The sequence below is a fragment of the Mercenaria mercenaria genome, chromosome 2, assembly GCF_021730395.1.
Source record: "Mercenaria mercenaria strain notata chromosome 2, MADL_Memer_1, whole genome shotgun sequence".
NCBI classification, from domain to species: domain Eukaryota; kingdom Metazoa; phylum Mollusca; class Bivalvia; order Venerida; family Veneridae; genus Mercenaria; species Mercenaria mercenaria.
Window position 1 is genome coordinate 82,236,543 of NC_069362.1, and position 26,607 is coordinate 82,263,149.

Below are 26,607 nucleotides of genomic sequence, written 5' to 3' on the forward strand. Positions count from 1 at the left end.
CATGCCAGCAAAACGCATCTGGCACCCCCATGCCAGATAACTCTCGTGCTGTTAATGACAGCTAGTGGTTCATGCACTGATAACATATTGTTTATGTAAAAATACGAAAAAAGCAGGTACCTTGATAGCTTCTCTCCGTACCTTATAGTATATTTCTCGATTCGAAATACGTTAGTTTACCGTAAGAACATAACGTTACGCTACATACTATAAAACTAAAGTGGAACTTTGTTACTGTGCGTAACTCAAAACAGCTTGATGTCACTTCTGCTTTCGGACGTTAATTTCACGCGCTTTGTGCTCATTCTCTACTGTAAGAAAGAGTGTTACAAAGAAAGTATTTCTACCTGTTATTTGTAAAATACGGTATGCAAGAAAAATAATCTGCCAGAATAAAATGCTAACATGTTTACGATATGCAAGAAAAAATATCATTCATGTGTTTACGAATCGGATGGAAATATCCATTAATCAGTCACCTGCGCATGGGCGGTAATTCGGCAAGTCTCACTACCGCCCAATGCGCAGGTGCGCTCGGGACGGACTAGTTTACCGTAAGAACATAACGTTACGCTACAAACGATAAAACTAAAGTGGAACTTTGTTATCGTGGATAATGCAAAACATCATGACGTCACTTCTGCTTACGGACGTTAATTTCTCGCTCTCTACCATAAGAAAGAGTGCTACAAAGAAAGTATTTCTACCTGTTATTTGTAAAATACGGTATGCAAGAAAAATAATCTGCCAGAATAAAATGCTAACATGTATACGATAAGCAAGAAAAATATCAGTCATTTATTTCGGCAAGCTTTATTACCGCCTCATTACCGCCCAATGCGCAGGTGCCCTCGGAACGGATATTTCTATCCGAATCATAAGCACATGACAGATATCTGTCAGATTCTGGCAAATTATTTTCCTTGAATACCGTATTTTACAAATAACAGGTAGAAATAATTTCTTTGTAGCACTCTTTGTATCTCTAATGTTCCACATTAGTTTTATCGTTTGTAGCGTAACGTTATGTTTTACGATAAACTTACGCATTTTGAATCGAGAAATACACTATAAGGAACACGGTACCTGCTTTTTTCGTATTTTTACATAAACAATATGCTATCAGTGCATGAACCAATAGTTGTCATTAACAGCACGAGAGTCATCTGGCATGGGGGTGCCAGATTGGTTTTGCCGGCATGGGTAAAATCACCGGAAAGGCCAGTCCGGTGTGCAAGAAATTATTATTCTGGCACGGGACTTTAATTTCTTAGCAATAATCATGTTATACATGAAATTCGAACAGAAGTGTGTCAGTAAAGGTAAGAGAGGGACATTACATATTATGATGAAAGATAGCAACATGAGATCTGAACTAAAGTAACACACTGTGCCATATTCATACATAAATAGTGATATCATTCCTACAACAGTGACACTCACTTTATTGTATGCATAAAATGTTTGATCTTAAATTGTTTTAAGACGTCAATTTAAGTTTTGTTAAGATTAATCTGGGTGATCGTTGGTGATATTTTAACCAGTTTCACATGAAGACAGGTTAGTACATAGGCGAATGTCGTAGGGCGGGAGGCTAGGAGGTGGCAACTTATAGTTTCAGTTTCATCACTTGCGTAAGGTAGCTTGGATAGAGACAGAGGTTTAGATTACATAAGACGTCACTAGAATCAATGTCAAGGTTACTGTTCCTAAAATAGAAACAAAAACAGGTTTCTGGCCAATTATGTAAGTTGGCATTGAGGTAGCTTTTAAAAATACTAAGGTTGGGTATTTATATGGAATATGCATATTTAGAAAATTCCTCTGTGACGCAACTGTCTTGAGCGTTTGATCAAAGTTTCCTTTCATGATGTGTAACAGATGGATCAGGGTTCAAATCCCAGTTAAGGCCTTACTTTTTGTGATAAAAAAGTCATTTTGGTGCTATATGTCAAGGTCGAGGTCACTGTTACTAAAAGTATTTTTAGCTCACCTGATCAGGTGAGTTTTTCTGATCGCTCGATGTCCGGCGTCCGTCGTCTGTCTGTCTGTCGTCTGTCGTCTGCCTGTCAACATTTAGCTTGTGTATGCGATAGAGGCTGTATTTTTCAACTGATCTTCATGAAATTTGGTCAGAATGATTGCCTTGATAAAATCTAGGCCGAGTTTGAAAATGGATTATCTGGAATTAAAAACTAGGTCACTTGGTCAAATCAAAGAAATACCTTGTGTATGCAATAGAGGCTGTATTTTTCAATTAATCTTCATGAAGTTTAGTCAGAATGATAAACTTTATAAAATTTAGGCTGAGTTTGAAAATGGATTATCTGTGGTCAAAAACAAGGTCACTAGGTCAAATCATAGGAAGAACTTGTGTATGCTATAGAGGCTGTATTTTTCAATTGATCTTCCCGAAATTTAGTCAGTATAATAACCTAAATAAAATTTAGGCGGAGTTTGAAAATGGGTCATCTGGGTTCAAAAAGTAGGTCACTAGGTCAAATCAAAGAGAAACCTTGTGTTTGCTATAGAGGCTGTATTTTTCAATTGATCTTCATGAAATTTGGTCAGTATGATTGCATTGATGAAATCTAGGTCAAATGCAGATATGGATTATCTGGGGTCAAAAAGTAGGTCACTAGGTCAAATCAAAGGAAAACCTTGTGTATGCGATAGAGGCTGTATTTTTTAATTGATCTTCCTGAAATTAAGTCAAAATGATTGCCTTGATGAAATCTGGAAAAAATTTGAATATGGATCATCTGGGGTCAAAAAGTAGGTCACTAGATAAAATCAAAGAAAAACCTCGTGTATGCGATAGAGGCTGTATTTTTTTACTGATCTTCATGAATTTTTTTCAGAATGATAGCCTTGATTTAGTCTAGGTCATGTTTGAATATGGGTAATCTGGGTTCAAAAACTGGGTCACTAGGTCAAATCAAGGAAAAACCTTGTGTATGCAATAGGGGCTGCATTTTACACTGGATTTTCATAAAGTTTAGTCAGAATGGTTGCCTTGATGAAATCTAAGTCAAGTGCAAATATGGGTAGTCTGGGGTCAAAAACTAGGTCACTAGGTCAAATCAAAGAAAAACCTTGTGTATGCGATAGAGGCTGTATTTTTCAAAGGTTCTTGTGCCGGACCGGTGATCTTTACCCTGTATGTATCGGCTCTCAACCGAGCAAAATATTTAGTGGCCCTCAATACACATGCGACCGTATGCGCATTTCGGTATGGCATATAGCAATTTATAAATAGAAGTAAACAATGAACAATTCGCCTCACTTTTAAAAAAGCTGCGAATGGAGAAATCTCTGCAATTTGCGAGATTCTTTACTGTCAATCTATAAAATGGGCTTCTGCCTCAGTGCGTTGCCTATAAGTTGTTATGCAATTTAGCTAGTGTTTTTTCTTGTGTTCAAATTTATTTCTATAAATTTAAACATGATATATGCCATAATATCAATGAAATAAAATCGCGGCCATTTCCCATCTACCAGTGTGTTTGTTGTTTGTGAACGCTAATAAGAATAGTTTAGAATATTTGTACTGACGTCAAGAAACAAAATAGATATAGTGAACCTCATAAAATCTGTGTATGTTGAAACTTGCTCATAACAGATCTTAAGCTGGTCCTTGCATCAAGACTAGGCAACCGCTTGTCTTTGGCAACTTTATGGTTTCATTCCTTTGTTGGTTGATTAGCACAGGTGCTGACTGTATATTTTGTAATTGAGAGGTTGTGATTTTGTACTTGTGCGGATACGCATACGTGAGAGCCTCTCATGCGAAAAAAGTTATGTATCAGGTAAAGGCTACCTGAAAGTCTTTGGCAAACGCTGAATATTACGTATACTTGACTGTAAACATTGAATTCACATTTGTATGCGCATGTACATGATGTCGCTATCTCTCTGTTACTGGACATAATGCCTGCTGGTCATAATAGGTTCAACCATCACCAATAAAATAAACTATAGTCATTTTTATCATTTATTTTCGTTTAAAAAGGAAGCACTTCAGATGATTTAATCCCAAATACAGCATTCTTGGAATACATCTGAAAGGTATGGTCGAGACCAAAGTAGGTATCCCGTGTTTGGTTGATCTGTTGCCATTTGTCTTGAAATTGTTTCATTCATTCTTGCATAAAATTGTTGTAATTGTCGCTTTTCTGGGGTTTTTAACAGGAGAGAAAACATGTGTTAACAGAGTGATTCTCGCGCTCAGGTGCTGCTATAATTCCTTTTTATGTATGCGCGTCCCGTGGCAAAGCGTATTAAGGCACCAAAACGGATAATTCAAAAGGAAATGACGTCAACGTGAAAAAACAACATAGACTTTACCGCCCATTTCATGGAAATTAAATGACGACGAGGGAAAATATATTCATTTACTTGTTTTTTACGCGTTTTATACTAGAATAGCGTTAGCGCACGTTCTTTTGTTATAACATCTTCAGAATCCCTCGGGAATCGTTAGTACCCTCACCCTATCGGGCTCGGTAACCGACCAATACCTCTGGATTCTGCAGATATTATAAGACAAAAAAATATGCTTTATCCGTACAATAGAGTGGTATGGTTTTCAGAAAGTATAATCTTTTCACAAATATTTTATGCCCCCGAAATCTGAATGCTCTCGCATACTGGTTTTAAGTTTAACCTTTTTTATAACTCTTTCATTCTTTATGGATGTTTTTGAAAATCACACACATTAATCCTAGTCACAAATCATTCTCATTTGATGCATAAACATTTCTCCTTCATCTTCAAACGTAAACCTCAATTTCCAATTTTGGACATGTTTTTGTCATTTTTCATAATAACATTCAAGTCAAGTTTTCAAGAGCAAACACTAATTTATGCATAACTTTTTTTCCAACTACACTGTGATGCCATATTGAGTTTTAAAAAAGCGATGAATGTTGACTTTCAATTTTTTTCTCATATTTTTACAAAAAAAAATAAAATAGATGTATTGAGATAAAATCTATATTGAAAATTTATTACATTGTATATAAGTTACATGTTGTTTTTGAATTAAGGTACTAAAAGTATGCTCTGCTTAACCTTAACTAACATAATATAAAAAGGCTTTGAGACGCAATGTGTTTCTGAAGCTTGTGTCGTTTGTGTCTCAAAAAGTATTTTACCCAGTATTATGAAACATTACAGGAATATTCAGCATGTGAAGTTGTGTATCTTGGGTTTTGTTACAGATATAATTCAGTCAGACCAGAGTTACGGCACTTGACTTAGTAAAAAAAGGCATAAAAAGGCATAAGTTGTGTCGCACATATCTCAAAGGTATAGGATTTAGCGTCATAAAATATCATCAGAATATTTTCAAGCATATGAAGCTGTGCACCTGGGATTTTGTTCCAGACTTTTATCAGTCAGAGTTATGGCCCTTGATTGTTAAAAATATGCATAAATGGGATAAACGTTTGTGTCACATGTATCTCAAAAAGTATTTGATTTAGAGTCATAAAGCATTAGGGGATTGTTATATAGCATGTGAAGTTGTGAAACCGGTGTTCTGTGTTTGATTTCAATCAGCCAGATCGGAGTTATGGTTCTTGACTTAGTGCGAAATACACCTTAAGTGTTTCTGTTGCATATATCTTAAAAACATTTCACTCATGAAACCATGTAGGAATATTATCCATCATGTGGATTTGTGCACCTGAGATCTTTTCACTTTGCAAGACCAGAGTTATGGCCCTTGACCTAGTCAAAAATTAAAGTTTGTGCCGCATGTATGTCAAAATGTATTTGACATAGAGTCATAAAACATTAGATGATTGTTTTATAGCCTATGAAGTTTTTCATCGGGTGTTCTTTTTGGGATTTTACTCAGCTAGGTTATGGTCCTTCATTAAGTGAACAATAGATATAAAGTTCTTTAAAGTTTGTGTTGCAAACATCTTAAAAATGTTTCACCTCGAATCATAAAAACATGTACAGTGACAGGAGAGGGTGTCACATGTGTCCTATCACATCTAGTTTTTCCTTTCTAACAAAACTATAGTGACGTCATTTTCATTTCGTCACGTATTTCTTAAAAAATGTTGTTCAGTCTAATTAATAAGGTTGTCTAGTCGATAGACAGTACATATTATTTAAATCAATATCAGATTGTTTATAGAACATTGAGTCTATTACAATACGTCCGTACAATTGTCTTATTTCATTCTGCAATTTTGGATTGATAGACAATAATATTTTGTTCAGTATGCAACATTTTGCAATCCATTTCAGGTAGTGCAATCAGTAGCTTCATCTCATTTTTACGTACTTCATGTGGCCAATTTTGAAACGTCTCATCATTATCCTTTTTACCACAAATTTACCTAAAATTGTTTCGTATCTAATCAATCTTCCACACGTAGTTGGCGATATTATAGTGACAAACAAACTTTCAACTTAGGAAGTAAAACATTTTATTGAATGGGAATGTCGAAAGAACTTGCATGTTTCTTTTCAATATAATGAAAATTTAAAGCGGAATATATGGTAGCAACAAACACATAAATTTACTTATTTTATTATGTTTTCATTGTAATGAACTTGTCAAAGTTCTACTTTCGTTCACAGATATAACCAAGACCTTTTGGACAATAGTCATCGTGCCAGTGAAAGTGCTCCCCGGAACTCCACATACAAGCACAATTCTGGTCATGCCCTCCGTCATGGTGATTAGGCTGGCCTGGATACCAATCCCCATCTGTAACTGGCTGCCCATTTACCCATGAGAAGAGATTATGTGAATGAAAGTCTTTTGCTCCTATCCAGTAACCCATCTGACTGGAATCTGGAAATGTATTCAGATAAACGTTATTATTCACATTACTGCTTTTCTACTTTTCTATTGTTGATGTTCTACCAGACGTATATATCAAGATATGTATAGCAAGGTATGGCAATTTCCTTTATTGTATCACATTTTACGGTATGAAAGTGTTCTATTACTTATTTGGTGCATTGTTAACGCGAAAACATTTCTGAACTTTTCTAAGAAGCATATATATTTAATGCATATATCAATTTATTTTTTTATTTTGTTGTGTTTAACGTCGTACCGACACAAATGCATCTATCAAAGGACAGCCTAAAGTATATATGCAGATAACCTAATTTATTTATCAAGAGAAATCTTAATATACATATAAAGAGACAGTCTGATGTATATATCAAGGGTAAGCCTTAAGTATATATCAAAAGAGAAAGTCGTATAGATATCTCAAGAGAAAGTATATTTCGTTCAAATTTTGAACATAAACAATTTAACACATAAGACATACTTCCCTTGATTTAATCCCAACTGATAAACATATAGGTATAAAACTTAACAAATAAGCAATATCACTGTAAAATACGAATTCACAAAATGGCATTACTAAAATTTCTAACAATGTGAAAAGTAGTTGAATCACAGAACAGTATGTATGTCCTAGTATTTGATCTTCATGTGTCCTCCCATGACTCTCACAACATGCACGTCGACGGCACTTAGTTCCATGACCCACTGTGAAACATTCCATCATTCCTCCACAAGTGACTGTTCCAGTTCACGGAGATTGCAAGATCGACTCGCCCACCTGTTCAACTCGTCAGTCTGGTGCTCAATAACGTTGAGGTCCGGTGACTTAGGCAGGAAATGCAGTTGCTGCACGTTCTGTTGTTGCAGCAACATCTGTGTCGTACGAGCGGTATTGGCCGGTGCTCTCTCTTTTGCAGCAATTGCATGCTGAACTGCGACATTGACCAGGGTGTTCTGCTGGTACCTAGCTGCATTAAGGTTCCTCACGAACAACTTGTTGTGTAACGACACTCCGGCACATACCATCGCGGAACCACAGCCGTACTGGTCTCGTTGTAACACCCACGCGTCGTTCAATCTTTCATCTCGACATCCGTAGATTCGCATCCTTCCGCCGTTGTAGTACAAAATAAGCCGACTTTCGTCCTTGAACAGGACATCTGACCACTCAAACCCGTGTGATACGCTGGTGCCGAAGGGGCCATCGCTTCCGCTGTTGTCAGTGACATGGTGTCAGAATAAATCCCCTGAAAATTCGCCCAGCTCTTATTCCCTGTTCCCGGAAGCTCCTGGCTATTGTTTTCGACTCTGGGGTGTAGCATCCGTTTAATTTGTCGTCCTCGCAATACATGTCGCGGTCTTGAAATGATCTCAAAGATGATCTGTAATGATTTGCGCATCCTTTGCAGGCGTAGTCACCTTTCTGCGAGGCTGCCTGGGCTCAATATCAACTCGGCCTGTGTGCTGATACTTCTGCCGAAGGCTAGCCATGGTTTATGCATGTCTGCCAAAGACTCGGGCAACATGTAAAGAAAAAGCAACTCATTATTAAAATTTCACTGATACATGTACATTTGTTGTGAATAGATTCAATTTGGTTTTGAATATTAGCAGTCAAGATATCGTTATATAAACAAAATGCGATACTTACGTGCCGGAGTGAATGTCCGCTTGCAAGAATCCGTTTGCACGATCGCGCTCTTGGATATTCATCGTAACCAATACAACTTTAATAGCTAAATTATGTTTTTAAGGTGAATAGAATTCTAGAATAACAAAATGAAAATAGAATTGATATTTTTGCTTATCAAAACGTTGAAATCGTGCACGTACAATGCGCAAAACTGTTGAATTGTATAATTCGACGACAATTAGTGAGGCGTGACTTATCCCCTTTCCTCGGCGTTTACCGCAATATTGTTATGAGCTAAAAGTACAGACACGCATCGATGCATAAAGTTGATCTATAACGATTGAAAGATTTTAATATAATCTGTACAGCAAACAACTTTATGTATAGCTTAAAACTAACACATTGGACCATATCCGAGAAAAAGGAATTTAAAAATTGCCGGGTTAGAAATGGCCGTAAGTGTATATATAAAGAGAAAGGCTAAAGTGTAGATCAAACAAAATAAAAAAGTGGAAAACCACAGGTTGACAAATTCTCATATATATATATCAAGAGATTTCTAATGAATATGTCAAAAGAAAGCCTAATGCATTCATCAAGAGAATGTAAGCGTCTGAGAAATAAAACGGTTGTCTATCACCTTTTTTAACTTTTAAGGAATGGCAAATTTCACAAATCACAAATTTCTTTTTTTTGGCATGACACGCCAACCAGAGACAATATTTGAATAGACAATCGTTCACAATCAACGTTAAATTAATCTACAGTTTGTTTTAATTTAAGAAAAAAACAAAAACAAACAAAACATATCACACGTACAAGAGTGTCCTACTTTTCCCCTCATCAACTTTGCTTTGCTTGTTGTATCCAAGACAACGAGATCACCGCCTTCTTTCTTACATGCTGATCGTGCGTTGTCCCAGTTAGCATGATGTGTCACAATATGTACGCAAAGATGAGTGCCTTCCCTTTGCAAATGTATATATCCGCCGTGCGCGTTGCAATGAAATGTGTTACTACCTTCTGTAGGCAATGGAATGTTTGCTGAATCTGTGGCTCCTATACATATAATAATAGCGAGAGAAGATGATTTTAGTAGTAAACAAGACAGTTATAAATAGAACCTATAATACATTAAGGCTACATTTATCTTCTTGTTTAACCTAAATATTGCCATACATTCTAAAAGTACCCTCAAACACTTGTACGAAACCTTGACGGAAGCGTATAACCAATGTTTTTCTTGTTTCAGTTGAAAAGAAAATTTAAAACCACATTTCATCGAAAGTTACTAAGTAAAGGAACGTTAGGCCAAACATCTTTAAGATGGTTTATAGTCATTTTATTCTTGATAGTACGTTTTAAACAGTGTACAAAATTCACAAAATCTGTTAGAAATTTCCTGAAATTTAAAGTAATTACACACTTTACTTGGTGCGAAAATACTTACCAGTTTGATGAACTATGTTTAGTTTCAATGTTGAACGATCTTCACAAATAAAATGCGCTTCATTTTCACATTTATCGTCATGCCAGCGGTAATGATCCTTTCCGTACAATATCACACAATTTTGAGGATTACTTTTTCGGTCATCTGGCTGCTGGTTGTGAGCCACCTCATCACCACCACCCCAATTTGTGTAGTACATCTTATGTCCATTTGGCCAGTAGAATTCGCTGTTGTCGTGCTTGTCAAAAGCGCCTATTAAGTAATTTTGCCCTGACTCCGATAAATCTGAAACGAGTTTATTGTGCACAATGCTCAATAGCCTTCAATTTTTAAATTTGGTTTCTGTTTAATATTAAACGCTTTTAATGTCAATGTTGTTTTACTATACGTCCTTACTCTTCGTACAACCGCTTTGAAAGAAGCTTAATATGATATGAAAAGTAATTACAGATTTTAAAGAAAAAAATCTTATTTTGATTATAAACGCAAACATCTTCAACACAAATCTGAATACAGAAAAGTTTACTATACGTCCTTACTCTTCGTACAATCGCTCTGAAACCTTAATATGATATGAAAAGTAATTACAGATTTTAAAGAAAAAAATCTTATTTTGATTATAAACGCTAACATCTTCAACACAAATCTGAATACAGAAACGTTTACTCGGCTAGACAATCATAACACGTAAGTTTCGGCCAAACAATCATAACACGTAAGTTAATAAACTTACCCGAGTGCCGCAATATCATATTTTCAACAAACACGGTCTTTTCGTGCGTATCTATTGTGACCAGCTGATCACCAATGGCTCCACAGGCTTTCAAAGCCTCAGTGTGGTTGAGCTTGCGTGTTTCGTCGATCTTAATGCACATCCCCGTAAGATCATCGTAGTAGTGGTTGAGCTTACACGCAACTGTTTATAATAAACTGTTTAATGAGGATGCAACATAAATGTTTATATATTTAAAAATAAATGTTAAAGTAAATTCCCTTGAAGCATAGAGCTGAGCAAACACAACCATACATTGCAAAGTCATAAACATTCAATTTTTTAAACATGTACGCTAAAAAGTACATTAACGCTTACATGTACAAATGTAAGTGTTCATTTTTACAATTGTGCCAAATGGCATACAATCAGGAATGAAATGAGGGACCGTGTCCGAGTAGTTCAGGCCACTGTCTTCCGGTCATTTCGCTCTCACTGCAGTTTATGGTAGAAATCTCGCTTTGGATGTAGAATTATTTGTTGTCAGGCAGCCATCCAGCTAGCGTGCGGAAGGTCACTGGTTCTGCCATATCATTTGTTATACGACTTTACATGTCGTTACTGTATATTACGTCGTCCTTCCATTTTCCGACGTCTTTTGGATTTTCTTTCACGATAGTGATAGTATTTGTCGTTCGTTTCTCATATAGTAGTTTTTATTTATCTTGAGCCTCAAAAACAATACACAATTGGTTGACTTTTAGGGTACTGTACTATTCAAAATGATATGAATGGAAAACATGCGGATCACATGCTTTTGATGCGTACTGGTTTTGTAAATGCTGATCAGTAATTTTCAAAACGTATAACATATATTGCAGCAGTGCCCTTATTACGTTATTTTAATAAATATGTCCTGCTACGGCCATTTCAGCCAACGTATTGTTATACCTACATGCACATTATTAGATAAGTCTGTAATAGCAGACATTATAGAAATCTGCCAGATGCTTTTCGTATTGCAAACTTTAATAAGCTTTTTCTATCTCACGATGCGTCATATAACGACGCTGACACAAATATCTATAAGAATGTAAACGCTCAAGAAGTGAATTTATTACATCGATATTCGTTTTTTTTAAGAATACGTAGGCTTCTGACATCACGTAAACAATCATTAAGGAGGACATATCTAATGCGTAGCAATTACCAGTCAACAATTACTGTAAGCTTTGTCAGTGTTTCCATCTCTAGTTTGTTGCTTGCAATATCAATTTCAATATTTTGTTTGCAGAGTGTGTTACTATGATTAAAAACTATGTTATCTTTTATAATGTATCGTTTGACCTTGTCTATGAAGAATGTAATCATGTTAAGATTAATGTTGTAAAGATACCGAATTATTTTGCCTACCGAGCTTGCTAGCTATTATATCAAATCTTACATCTTGTTGTTAAAATGTCGTGTGAACCCAGCGTGCTGTTCTGTTCAAAAGCTATATTGTCTCGTCAAATTGAGGTGTTAACTTGTCAAAAAAGTGTCTTATTATGTTAAAATGCTATATTATTATGTTTAGATCCAATGTTGAATTATCCAAATAGCGCTAGGCATATTATAATGTCAAACAAGAGCTCGTAGAACACGAAATGCCCCCTTGATGCATTCAGTAATTGCATAAGGAACAGAAATTATTTGCTCACTGTAAACAAAAGTTCTACTGTTCTGATTTAATATGACCTTGACCTTTGACCTCAAAATCAACAGGGGTCATCTGCTGCTCATGACCAATCTCCCTATTAAGTTTCGTGATCCTAGGCCCAAGTGTTCTCAGACTATCATCCAGAAGGCTTTAAATGTTTCGGGTCAAAGTGACCTTGACCTTTGGCCTACTGATACAAAATCTTTAGGGGTCATCTACTGGTCATGACCAATCTCCCCATCAAGTTTCCTGATCATAGGTCCAAGCGTTCCCAAGTAATCGTCTGGAAACCGTTTAATTGTTCCAGGTCACTGTAACCTTTACCTTTGACCTACTGACCTCAAAATCAATAGGGGTCATTTGCTGATCATGATCAACCTCTTTATAAACTTCCCTGATCCTTGGTCTAAGCCTTCTTGAGTTATCGCCCGGAAACCGTTTAACTGTTCCTGGCCAAATTGACCTTGAACTTTGACTTGATGATCTCAAAATCAATAGGGATCATTTGCTGGTCATAACCAATCTCCCTTTAAATTGTCCTGATCCTAGGTCCAAGCGTTCTTGAGTTACTATCCGGAAACCGTTTAATTGTTCCTGGTCACTGTGACCTTGACCTTTGACCTACTGATCTCAAAAGCAAAAGAGGTCATCTGCTGGTGATGACCAACCTCCCTATTACCTTTCACGATCCTAAGCCCAAGCATTCTTGAGTTATTATCCGGAAACCATTCAACTGTTCCGGGTCACTGTGACCTTGATCTTTATGCTATTGACCTTAAAATCAATAGAAGTCATCTGCTGATCATGACTAACCTCCTTACAAACTTTCATGATCCTAGTCTTAAGCGTTCTTGAGTTATCATCCGGAAACCGTTTAACTGTTATGGGTCACTGTGACCTTGACCTTTGACATACTAATCTCAAAATCAATAGGGGTCATCTGCTAGTAATGACCAACCTCCCTATAAACTTTCATGATCCTAGGCCTAAGCGTTCTCGAGTTATCATCCGAAAACGGATTGGTCTACATACAGACCGACTGACAAACCGACCGAAAGACCGACCGACATCTGCAAAACAATATACCTATACTTCTTCCAAGGGGGATTGGGGCATAAATATGATGTTAACTTGTGAAAACAGTGTTAAAAAGCTATGTTATCATGTCAAAGTACCTTGTGATTTTATATACCGAGTGTTTTATTATGTTAAGAAGCTATTTTACCTTGTCAAATTGTGAAGCTAACTTGTAAAAACAGTGTTTAATTATATTAAAATACTATGACATCCTATATAGTGTGATATCAAGTTTTCAAAATATTGTTTTATAATGTTAAAAGGCTATTTTGTCTTGTTTAAGTGTGGTGTTATATTGTCAAAACAGTGTCTTATTATGTATTATGCTATTTTATCGAGTCACAGTGTGGTGTTATAGGCCTAACTAAAGTAAAGGAACCAGCCTGGGAGCCATCTGGTCTAGTTGCGTAATGGTGGACAGGTTTTTGAACACTAATTTTTCACTTGGCATCGCAACAGAGGTTTAAATTAAAGCTAGTTTCTGTTTAAATTTTATTGTGGATGTATTTTTGACATTTTGTTAGGAAAAATTAGAGCAGGTTGTATTAGGTGAAGTGAAGCTCAATTTTAGTATGAGTAGAACTTCCAGGTCACAGCCGTGTGATTTTGATGTGATTTTACAGTAAGCAAAGGTAACAAGAGAAATCTCTCTAAGAAGACACATGACCCCTACTTTTCTCTTCATTTCATATTAGTTTTATCATAACTCTTTAAAATGAGGTAAGGATATTTTTTTTCTGTAAATGGTCTAGCTATGTTTGGTAGCTCTTTGAAAAATGTCAGTTTTGTATAGAATATATAGGGGAAACTATTCAACTGTTTGTTACCTTAATTTGTCCAAGTAGTGTCTTTTTTTGTTAAATTGGCATGATACCATGTCAAAGTGCGATGTTAAGTTTATCAAAACAGTGTCGAATTATGTCAAAAACCTATTTTTTAAACAATCTTTTGATCTTCAAGCTTTTTAACATAATTAGCACACGGTACTCTAACATGATAGCTTGGCTTTTTTTTAACATAATAAAACAATGTTTCGATTATATAACACTAGACATGATAAAATGAAAAATTCGTAAGAGAGCTAAGGCGTTCCATAGAAACCTGTCTTATTTTTTAGCTGATGTCACATTTTAGGAGCGATCACTTGAACGCTGTATATAAGATAGATTCCCTCTAGTTACAGTAATATATGACTAGTATTGATGCTACAGAAACGTCTTCTAGCCGGTGGAACATCAACGTTAAATAAGTACCACTTATTTTGTACTGTATAAAGTCATACAGTCGTTACAAGGGTTTCTGTTATGGGAAAGGATTACATATTATAATGTTACTATGTCTTTACTGCATTTAACGCGAACATAGTGTTGAACCTTGAGAACTGCCCGTGGATTTATATATCATTTAAAATATACATTCAAAGTATTCATGTAACAAAATTGTGTCAAAAACACATAGTTCTGCACATCGTTTTCTCGTTTAGGACAAGATCATTATTTCAACTTGAGACCATACTCCGGCTTTCATAAATAACATACTATTAATGTACTGTTGAAGGTTTCGCGTGCACCGCCGTATGAACTGCGGATGTCTCTAAATTGTTTTGCTATCTGTAATATGTGGTTTAGTTCTGCTCAACTCTTGGACAGAGAGCGTGGACGGTAGCATGATTTCCACTACCGTCCATGAACAGACTTAATCATACCGAGCCCTCAACATTTTCATTTATGTTGTGTTTAGCGGCCTGTTAAGTTTCCACTTTTTCTGTAACGGACCCTCACTCTGTCATATTAGCCATCACCTTTGGCCTCTTTCTGATACAACAGACATTGAATTCATTGAAAGGGCATTATGAAAACATATACTTATCAATATTTTATGTGAAAATATGCCAGGTAAATGTACTCTACCTTGAGACGTTACAACAACTGGTTGTTGGGTTGTTATATGTGCTGCTGGCTGGGTTGGTATATGAAATGTCGTTGTCCGAGGAAGTGGAGTGGTCATGCTGTTGTTAAAAGGCAAACCACATTGATCATTACAGAAGTCTGAATCGCAGCATGAAGGTGGGCATGCGTAGTTGCTGGCAGCTTGAGATAGAATATCACAAGCCTGAAAAATTCACAATGGGTAAACTTAAATACCTGACCGTCCTAAGCAATACTATTTGTGTGCATTTCTTGAGTAATTTTAAGTTTAGGAATGTTTCACTACTTGTGTATAATCACATTTGTAGGAATTTACTGGTAATTAGTACAAAGAAAGGCCATTCCTTTTATAACGCACTGAGTCCAAGTCAGCTATTTTCAAATTTGATATCAAAATATTTGCTTGGTTAACATTAAGACACGGCTATGTTACTTGACAAGATTTTATAAATACATGTAAAATGAGCCGCGCCATGAGAAAACCAACATAGTGGCTTTGCGTCCAGCATGGATCCAGACAAGCCTGCGCATTCGCGCATTCTGGTCAGGATCCATACTGTTCGCTTTCAGACCCTATTGCAATTAGAGAAACCGTTAGCGAACAGCATGGATCCTGACCAGACTGCGCGGAGGTGCAGGCTGGTTTGGATTCATGCTGGTGCAAATCCACTATGTTGGTTTTCTCATGGCGCGGCTCAAATTACTGATATACGAGTATTTTTTTTTTTATTGATACAATTTTCTTTCCAAGAGACGTTGTTAATTAATTTTTTTCAGATATAAAAACAGTGCAACCTAGATTTATAAAATATTAAGCATGTAATATATATTCTATTCACATGTAAAACAGTATTTTTCTCAAGTGATCTCCAATCTCTAAATTGAAACAGGTTCTCTGTACCTTATATATTAAATGTATGTTATTGTATGTATTCTAGTTATTGTTTTATGTAAGGTTTGCTTATAGAATATTATTTAAGTAAGGCATTAACGTGAACACTGTTTGCAGTTTCGTGTCATTCATGTGTGAATTAAGTCAGCTTCATCATAAAAAACCCCAGCCGATACAGGTAGATTTACCGTCTTCGTAAATATGTCATAGATATTTTGATATGAGGTTTTATGTACTACAATGGAAGCATCTTATTAAATCCTTAAGTACAGTTCAGGGCGTGGATTTAAACCCAACTGAGATCGGATAAAATTAAAAGTGTATACACTTGCCACTTTAGTCTCACACTGACTCCTGTATACAACCTCAGGAAGGCCGCTGAATTCTGCAGGGGAGTACAACATGCATTTCTGAAACGGGTGTAAATTGTATAGATATTAGGTCATATTTTCTATTGTCCGCCGCGACAGTGGCAATTATTTAGATAATGACAACACATTGTACCCATTTAAGTCAAAAGTACTTTAACAGGAGTACTGAAATTGCATTTATACAAAAATACTGGAAAGATTATCGTAAAAAAGAAAAAAAGTAATTTAATGAAAGTTGTACAGAATGAAAAGGTTAATCTGACCTCATCAACTTCACACACGGCAACATCGCTGCAAGCTTTGGGGTCTAGAATTGAATCGCAGTTGAAACAATAGGGGCCTCGTTGACCAAGAGGAGCGGCTGCAAAATGTATTCACACATTTTATCATACTATCAAATTATTCCAATTAAACAAAACAAAACGAATTTGGGGAAAAATTAATGCTTGGGTACGTTTGATTATCTTTGATCGTTATTTTAAAAATGCTAAAATTATTTTAGAAATCAGAATTTTCTTCTGTTTTTTTTATGTGCAGAATTCCATATACGTAGGCATTTTGGGCAAATCATTTAAAATATTGTTTGATTCGAACAATAATGAAATTTGCAGAATCTCCAACTTACTTTAAAAAGCAATTGATCTATCTGGAGAAGATCAGTATTCAACGGATGAGATTTGTCTATGAGATATTAAATGTGGCTATCAAATGAAATCTTGTCACGGTATCTTTCAAAACGTTTCTTTAATCCAAAATGAGTTCCTTGCAAAGGAACAGTGTTCATAAATATATCGCTAAATATTTTGCACTTATTTATCCTTCCTTCATGTAAAATATAGGGCTTGTGTTATCAAGGTTAAAAGATTTGAGAATATTGAAACAGTACAGAGGAAAAAGAGCTGGTCGCCTAAAGGCACAATCCTTGAACAATAGCAAAAGTGGTTACGGTAAACCAGTGGTTTTCAGAGGTGTAAACTTAAGCAACCTTATATACCCTAAGAAAAATGGAAATAAATTGAATGGACAAAATGAACAGCTAACATGTTTGACGCTAAATTGTCGCTCGGCAGTAAACAAGGATGTTCTTATTGGTCAATTATTACGCGAGGAAAAGATAGATTTTGCTGTTCTTACAGAGACTTGGTTTTCGGACGACAAACAGTACCAATATGAAACATCTGATCTCAATCAAAATGGCTACAAACTGAGTGTTACGAACAGGCAAAATAGGGTGGGTGGTGGTGTTGCACTGACGTGTAGATCTGCTGTAAACATGCGCAAACTTTCGGCAGGAAATTCTCACAGTTTTGAATATGGTATTTGGCAGTTGATTTTCAAGAACATTACTATGCATATAGTTGGGATTTACAGACCTCCATCTTTATCCACTTGTTCCCAGTTCGTCACAGACTTCTTTCAATATATGGAGGGAGTACTATCACAGGACTCAAATGTAATGGTCATGGGTGACTTTAATCTTCACATCCACGATGACACAAATGCAGTAGCAGAATTCAATAATTCTTTGTACGCCATGGGTTTACAACAACATGTACAATTTAGTACACACACTGGTGGTAACATTCTTGATTTGGTCCTTACGGAAGTCGTAAATGGTGTTGAAGTAGTTTCTTGTGAACAGGGTCCATATATTTCTGATCACTGTGCAGTCAAAATTGTGACAAATGTTAGAAAGGAAAATATAACCAGTGAGGTTGTGCTCTTTAGAAATTTCAAAGACATGGATACGGACACTTTTTCAAGCGATCTGAGAAAAATGACAATCGAAAGTGATAATGTCGACCTTTCTGTTGAAGAGTTTCAGACAGCAGTAGAAAATATTTTGAACTCACACGCACCATTTATAGAAAAAACAATCATCCATCGCGCTCCAAAACCCTGGTTCACAGAAAAACTTCTTCACCTTTAAAGAGTGGCTCGCAAATCTGAACGTTTGTGGAAGAAACATAGACAATCACATCTGCATGAAGCCTTCAAAACAGCGCGTAAAAACTACGAAAAAGAACTCAAACATGAGAAAAAGTCATCTCTGAGTGAAAAAGTTCTTAATGCAAAAGGTAACTCGAAAAAGCTTTATAGATTTGTATCTGAGACAACAGGCACTAGGTCGGAGAACCCTATGCCAACTGGACATGACAGTACACTGGCTGAGAAATTTGCAGATCATTTCATGAATAAAATCGAAAAAATTCGGGAATCGTTGAAACATTTCGATAAGTTTCAACCATGCGAAAAAGATATTCCTTGTTTTGACAGTTTTAAAGATCTGAGCGAGGAAGAAGTTAGAAAAATTATAAACCAACTACAGACAAAATCATGTGAACTTGATATTCTACCAACAAAAGTGCTAAAATCATACTTAGATGATTTGTTGCCTGTTATTACTAAATTGGTTAATTTGTCGTTGCGCGACGGCATCTTTCCAACAAACTGGAAACAGGCAATTGTAAGACCTTTGTTGAAGAAAATGGGACTGGAACTTGAATTCGCAAACTACAGGCCTGTTAGTAATCTATCGTTTCTGTCAAAATTAATTGAAAAAGCAGCTCTGTTCAGGCTCAATGATCATGTAAACAAACACAATCTTCTACCAAAAAACCAATCTGCTTACAGAAAAACCATTCTTGCGAGTCAGCACTGTTACGTCTTGTAAATGATTTACTGAATGCTATGGAGAAGAAAGAAGTTACGGCGCTAATTGCTATCGATCTCAGTGCGGCTTTTAATACTGTAGATCATGACATTCTTGTTGATGTGTTAAACAAGCAGTATGGCGTTCGTGGAACGGCATTGAGCTGGGTTGATTCCTATCTGCGCCCCAGAAGTTGTCGTGTAAGTGTCAGTTCAACCATGTCATCTCCACGCCAATTAAATTGTAGCGTTCCACAAGACAAGGGAGCTGCTTAGGACCGTGGCTATATTTGACATATGCGGGGACACTGTTTGATGTTGTTCCGCCGTCGATTTCAGTTTACGGCTTTGCGGATGACCACACTGCTAATAAACGCTTTAAACCATCATCTCCAACAGTAGAATCCCAGGCAATACGAGAACTTGAACAATGTGCTAAAACAATCAACAACTGGATGAATGAAAATAATCTGAAAATGAACACTTCCAAAACCGAGTTCATCATGTTTGGTAGTAGGCAACAGCTCTCTAAGTGTTCAACTGACAAAGTATGTATTGTAGATGATGAAGTGAAATCAGTGAGCTTTATTCGATATCTAGGTGCATTCCTGGATGAAAACTTGAATCTAAAAGAGCATGTAAAACGAAAGTGTAGAACAGCAATGCTCAACTACTTCAGAATAAAATGTATCCGGAAATATCTTACCAAAGAGGCTACCGAAACCCTTGTACTGTCATTGGTGATATCCCATTTAGATTACTGTAATGTCATTCTATATGGTATTGCTCAAAGCGAAGTAAACAAAATGCAACGAATTCAGAACATGTGTGCAAAACTTGTCCTAAATCGAAGAAAATATGACAGTTCCAAGCAAGCGCTGTATGACCTTCACTGGCTACCAATCAAAACCAGAATCACATTCAAAATGCTCACCTACATTTATAATTGTTCAGTTGGAAACTCTCTAGAATATCTTTCTGAACTTCTCGTAATACAAACACAGACAAGGAACTTGCGTTCTTCAAATTCCGTTACTGGGTGTTTCGTTGTTCCTTTCAACAAGCGCAAAACGTTCAGCGACAGAAGTTTTGGTACTGTTGGACCTAAACTCTGGAATGAATTGCCTCTCGAAATAAGGAACTCAGACACAATAGATGTTTTCAAAAAGAAGTTGAAAACTCATTATTTTGGAAATTACTATGCACTCTTTAAGAAACTGTGACTGTATTTTTTTGGGAGATTGAACTAACGTGAACTGGATGATTTTATTGTGTAAATACGTTCGAATTCTTACTTGATAACAAACAGCTGTCTTACCGTATCTTAATGTTGTAATATTTTATTAATCTTATCTGATGTCTGATCTTTTTTTTTTTTAATGGTTACTTAATAGTTTATTCACAATGATATTTATGCTCATTTATGTTATATGTCATTAAATATCTTAATTTTTTGTCGTATTTTTATGTATTTGTAAAACGCCATTGAATATGTTTTCCGTAAAAATAGGCGTTTAATCAAATAAAAGAGTTTCAGTTTTTTAGGGCTAAATGAAGGAGTAGAATAAATTTTGTTTTATTAATTCAGTGACGAAATAAAGTTTTGCCGGACATTATTTTTTTCAAAACGACGACTTCTTGTTTCCAGAACAACTACGATAGACATGCAACAATTGAGTCTCTACGGCTTTAATATATGAGCTTTTTAATAGGTAGGTATGACCATCACGAAAAAATGTACATTTGCAATTTTCACAAGAAGTTTATGTAACGGAGCCGCTGAAAAAAAGAAACGGATGTACATGCTGATCATGATCTACACTGGTCGCAAAGGCAGAACCAATAGTGTCCAGCATGGTAAGAATTAAAGGTTAAATCAAGAAATACTGAATTTGGAATGGAATCAGATCGTTGAGGAAACAGCTATCTGTTTTGCTATAAAGCAGCATTATGACCTGTGCTTGGTGAGAATGGATATCCGATCTTCTTATAGATTTTATTACAACTGAATTTAGGATAAACCTTCTATTGGCAGCAAATTCAAGTTACTTAATCATGTTTTGCAGTAGCCTACACAGATGTTTGGTATCTAACATAGGATTAGTGTTAGTTTCTCCCCTTTTATTCTATAGTGTCAGAAATTTGTTAAGACTAAGAGCTATTTCAATTTAAACTATCAAATAGGATGTTTAGACTGGTCATACATCCATTTGGTGTGTATTAGTTTTTAATCTGTTGTTTAAGGCAGGCACATAACGAGTTGGTAGAAATTTAAACTGAAACTGATTTTAAATTAGTTTAAATCAGACGGTAGGATAGAACATTAGGTTACTGTCTTAGTATATTTCCCCCTTCACGACCATGGTTCTTATAGAATACCTAGGGGTAATGTATAACATGGACAGAGGCATTTTCTTTCTGTTCTGGTGCCAGTGGAGCACATATACAATATATAAACCATTCTATTCAAGCGGCGAAAAATAGAGAATATTGGATTACTGTCTTACAATGTTAAATTAATTAAGTAAGTCGAAGAAAATATATCATATATCAGAAAATGGACTTCCACCGAAGAATAAGTCTCAAGTTTGTCTGAAATATTTGCTATATTACTCTGTGTTCCGCATCCCTGATTATTGCAGAAGTCTCCCGTGCAACATTCTATACATGTAGATAAGTCGGAACTACTTCTTTGGATGACTGTTGACCTTTTACCAACTAACAGTCCACTAACTGTTGAACATTTCTATAGACAAAAGATATAAACATGCAGCAAATACTTCCAAACAAGCCAAAAAGCCTAGAAACTACATCGATACTTTAGAAAAACAAAAGCAAAGGGGTGTTAACTTTTATATAAGAAAACTACAGTTCGTTTAATACAACCCACTGAATTTACTCCTTTTCGCTTCTTTCAATTTCTCTTCTCGAGACATTAAATACTTACGCCGCCATTTTTACCTAGCATTCGATAAGAACATATGTGATTTCGATAGAATGCAAAGTAATACATACTGAAACGCGGTAGAGTAAAAGTAAACACGTTGCTGTTGAAAAAAGGCACTAGGAAAGGAAAAACAATAGCACTATTTATATTTGGACTACTTGTGACCTGCGGAGGCTTACATTTGTTTTGGTTGTGATCAGCATATATCTAACTGAAAGTCATTAGAAATGCCATTATTAAAAGATTTTATTACCTCCCTTTGTCTATCCTTGTTGAAGAACGAAGATGAGATTATAGGGAATCATATATTCAAAATCTACATTTAATTTTAGTTTCTTTAGTATCAAAAAGCCTTTCATTTTGGTTCAGGTTGCTGAAATATCCAAATATCTATCAAATGCAAATGTATAGCTAGAAATTATATTGAAAAAAGAAATACTCATTTAAAAAACAGCAATAACAACAACAACAACAACAAAACTTTCAAATTAAAGAAAGGTTAGTACAAATTCACATAAAAAATAAATATGCATTACTTATAGTAATCTAACTATATGCAATGTGTATGTTTGTTTCTTGAATAAATCTCTAAAAATATACGAGAATGAACATGTCATAAAATGTTTTTCAAAAGCGAGGGGCGGTTTGGAGGGAGGATGGGGGAGTGCCATGGGTGCGTACGAGTGAGGCGTAAGAATGCTAAACGTAGTTATAAAAATAATTTTAATAGTTATTGTATGTACCTTTCATGAAAATCATCAAATATCTCATTAGAATCTTCTTTTTTAACTAATTCGGAAACTTTTGCTTACTTTACACACCAAGATCAGTATACAAATAAATATACATATATATCGATATATTTAGTGTAAACAATGGTGTTTTGTTTATGGGGTAGAGATACTTTTTGCACGGGCAACATCCTGTCTCTTTGTTAAAGTTTAAGTCAGCTTTAACCAAAATGTTTTCACCAGAAAATCATTAAAGACACATACCGACTTGGACAAGCAACCAGTGTTATACACAATGTTACCGCTTGTTGTTACTATCTGTTCTGTGGAACAATACTGAAATATCAGAGATAATGCTTTAATTATCTTACAAAATGCATGTACATACAAACATTCCTTAGGGAATTGAATGATTTCAACTAATAGCCGGGGTCAGTCAGTGTTTAAGTTTAGTAACGGTCAATCCGACCTTTCAGACACAATGAAGCGTATATAGTAGCCGGGGCCTATATCATTCAACATACGTAACTCCTAACAATTCCTGAATGTATGTTTTAAGTAAAGCTTAAAAAGGATATATTATCGAATTGTATAGCTTGAATGCGGTGTATAATAACTCGTGCAATAGTATTATTTACATCACTTATATATCTAAATAGCCATATTTACCTCATCAGAATTGCATGTTCTAACTTTGGCACAGTCGCGTGGATAGGGAACATTCCGACACTCAAAACATCGGGTGGCTTCACCTGTTTTGAACGTGTACCTTGCTATTTTTAATCGCATAGTCAAATTCATAATATTTTAAAGAAGCATTTAATTCGAAAGCTATGAGTTATTTGGTGACTATAAATGTAAAGAATTTCAAATAGGAGAAATAACGGTCAAATCACGGAGGGTAGTCAACTCAGTGGCTTTATTTCTAGCCGCAGAGTACCTTTTCATTTTGATAAATTATCAACAATGCGTTATCAAGTAGTGTCTGATTTGCAAACTTCAGTCACGCGGCATGGGTCAGTCCAGGTCACGAATTCGTTCTTAGACGGCGTTCGCCGAAAAAAAGCATTTTAATGGTCATGACTCCGCTGAAAATAATTTAAACAGGACATGACGATAATATGCACAACTACGCTTCACACTGATCACCCGTAATTCAGTCTTATTTTATACAGCACATATAGTAAACATGATAAAAAATATAACATAACAAATCAAGTGCCTAACTCTGACTGAACTGAAACATGCCGATGATGTCTATAGTAATGATTGACACTGATAACTCGTGTAAGGTTTGGTGTGAAAATCTTTCCAATGGTGTAAGAGAAGTTGCCAAAATGCGATAGCATGATACAAATAAAGAGCCCACAGAAAATCACTGAACCAATATGCCGATAATATGCATAATAAGACACTGGTCATTCCTGTAAGTTTTGGTGAAAATCCTCCAAATAGTATAAAAGAAGTGGTCAAAACATCCCTGAAAATCGTCTAAACGGAAAATGCTGTAGATATGCACAACTAAGCCCTTGTGAAGTTTAGTGTTAATCCGTCCAGTGTTGTCGGAGGAGTTGCATGGGTGAACTCTGTTACATACAGACAGACGGACAGATACTAAATCTATCTGTCTCCTAGACTAAATGTAGGAGACACAATGAAAGCATCCTCTGTTGATATAGCGCATTTTTGTCGTACATTCAATTTATTCTGTTTTATTCTTAACATATTTCAAGTGGTTAGCTTTTGACTTTATTAAAGTGTAAACTTAACGTTGCGAAAATTGAGAATGCGCATGTCGCACTCTTTCCACAGTCCAATCACAATTAAGCGTGCATATATCCTAAAAATATGCCATTTAATGAAGTAGTAGGAAATGAAAATTATTTATAATTTTATACTGTATAATGTCTTATGCATCAGAGCATGTAGCTAGAATAGCACACATGCATCTGCAAAGTATCGAAATTTTGTCTTGTTTACACCTACTATCACAAGGGCCCGTGTCCTACACACTAACGTTATGAAATTGTTTTTCTTATGTATTTATTATTATTTTGCTTTTATAATTAGTCACTGCAATTTATTGTGTATATTTCTTATTCTAACACGACCAGCAAATAACCTACATACATGTAGAGCAAAATCTATCTCGGGGTTATTCTGCAATAAACCACTCGCGTGCAATGAAGTCATCCGATCGAGGTGCGTAGCACGGTCGTAAAAAGTAGTTACCATTTTATCTAACACTGTTGATACTAGTATGTCGTGTTAGAATCGATTATTGTAGAATAATCCTAGTTTTGAGTTCTTATGCGAAACAAAATATCACTCAGGCCTCCGGCCTTCGTGATATATTCTTACGCATAAAAACTCAAAACTCGGGTTATTCTACGATAAACCACGACTGGGAACTTATTATATCTTAAGTAATTTATGCATGATATTTATGCTTTTATAATTACAATTCTGTCTACAATATTCAGTTTACAGTATTCTGAATAAAACAAATAAATATAAGTATGTCTCTGAAAATTAATGTAAAATGTATTGTTAGCAGGACTTACTGTGCACAAAAAGACTGAAAAGTGCCAAAAAAGCAAATAAGACAGTCATTCCTGTAACACCGCGCTCCTGATTGATATAACAATGTTACATCATATTCAACAAATAGGTCACCAATCTGTCCAAATGATAAGGATTCATTTTATAAGGACCTATGATTCTCCCTTGTAACGAAGGGTAATAGCATGTCAACGATTTGTTTCAAAGTAGGATATAAGCAGGAGTGACAAAATAAACTTTAAAACAAATATGTAGCCCGCCCGCTTAGCTGAATAGGGAGAGCGCAGATCAATACGGAGATCGCGGGGTCGTGAGTTCTATCCCCGTGCGGGGCGTATGTTCTCCATGACGACTTGATCGTCCTCCACCTCTGATTCAAATGGGGAAGTTGGCAGTTACTTTCGGAGAACCGGTTTGTACTTGTTCAGAATCCAGGAACACTGGTTAGGTTAACTGCCCGCAGTTACATAACTGAAATAATGTTGAAAAGTGGCGTTAAAACCAAAACAAACAAACAAAACAAATATGTAAATATGACGATATTTTTATTTATATGAGACTGACAAAAATAAAGTAGCTTAAAAGATATACACTCTTTATTGATTGGATCGTAAATTTAAACATCCTCTAACAGAATAAATCATGAACGGTAACCATAGATTAATTTACTATTTTCCTACGATGAAAGTTTAAAGTTGAGTCAACGACCTAGCTAAATTCTAGATGTCTAGGCTGAAGAACCAGTCACATGTACTTTCATTATAATTTCGATTGATCAAAACTGACTCTAACTCTCTTGAATTGACTTTATACAAAAATATACTAAACAAAATTGCAGTATGAAAATTCACGTGTAATCGTATGTTTGACCCATGGAAGTTCTTTGATATGATATTAGTGTCCAAAATCAATTTGTTGGAGATGTCAGCAACAACTCATCCCCATTTATTGATAATTTAAGAAAAGCTGACAGTTAAAAAGATCTATCATTCCTGAAATTATCTGTTATTAGATGAATAGTAACTCATTCTTGATAAGCAAATGGTTCATCTATGTCTGCAAATCGAACTGCTAAGGAATGATTAATCGGCATACAACCCTACAATGACGAGCTGCTCTGTCATACA

General features: G+C 35.6%; 1 protein-coding gene across 1 annotated transcript; it reads right to left on the reverse strand.

Annotated features, from left to right (window-relative positions):
• Positions 1-6,534: 6,534 nt before the first annotated feature.
• LOC123564431 (macrophage mannose receptor 1-like) lies at positions 6,535-25,605 on the reverse strand. The gene is made up of 11 exons (XM_045358020.2): positions 25,483-25,605; positions 23,588-23,670; positions 23,183-23,254; positions 21,854-21,986; positions 16,852-16,949; positions 16,550-16,627; positions 15,308-15,509; positions 10,643-10,825; positions 9,910-10,194; positions 9,279-9,518; positions 6,535-6,817 (listed from the first exon to the last, which is right to left on the reverse strand). Exons 1-11 carry the CDS (start codon positions 25,529-25,531, stop codon positions 6,585-6,587), a joined length of 1,656 nt encoding a protein of 551 aa, XP_045213955.2. The 5' UTR covers positions 25,532-25,605; the 3' UTR covers positions 6,535-6,584.
• Positions 25,606-26,607: the final 1,002 nt, after the last annotated feature.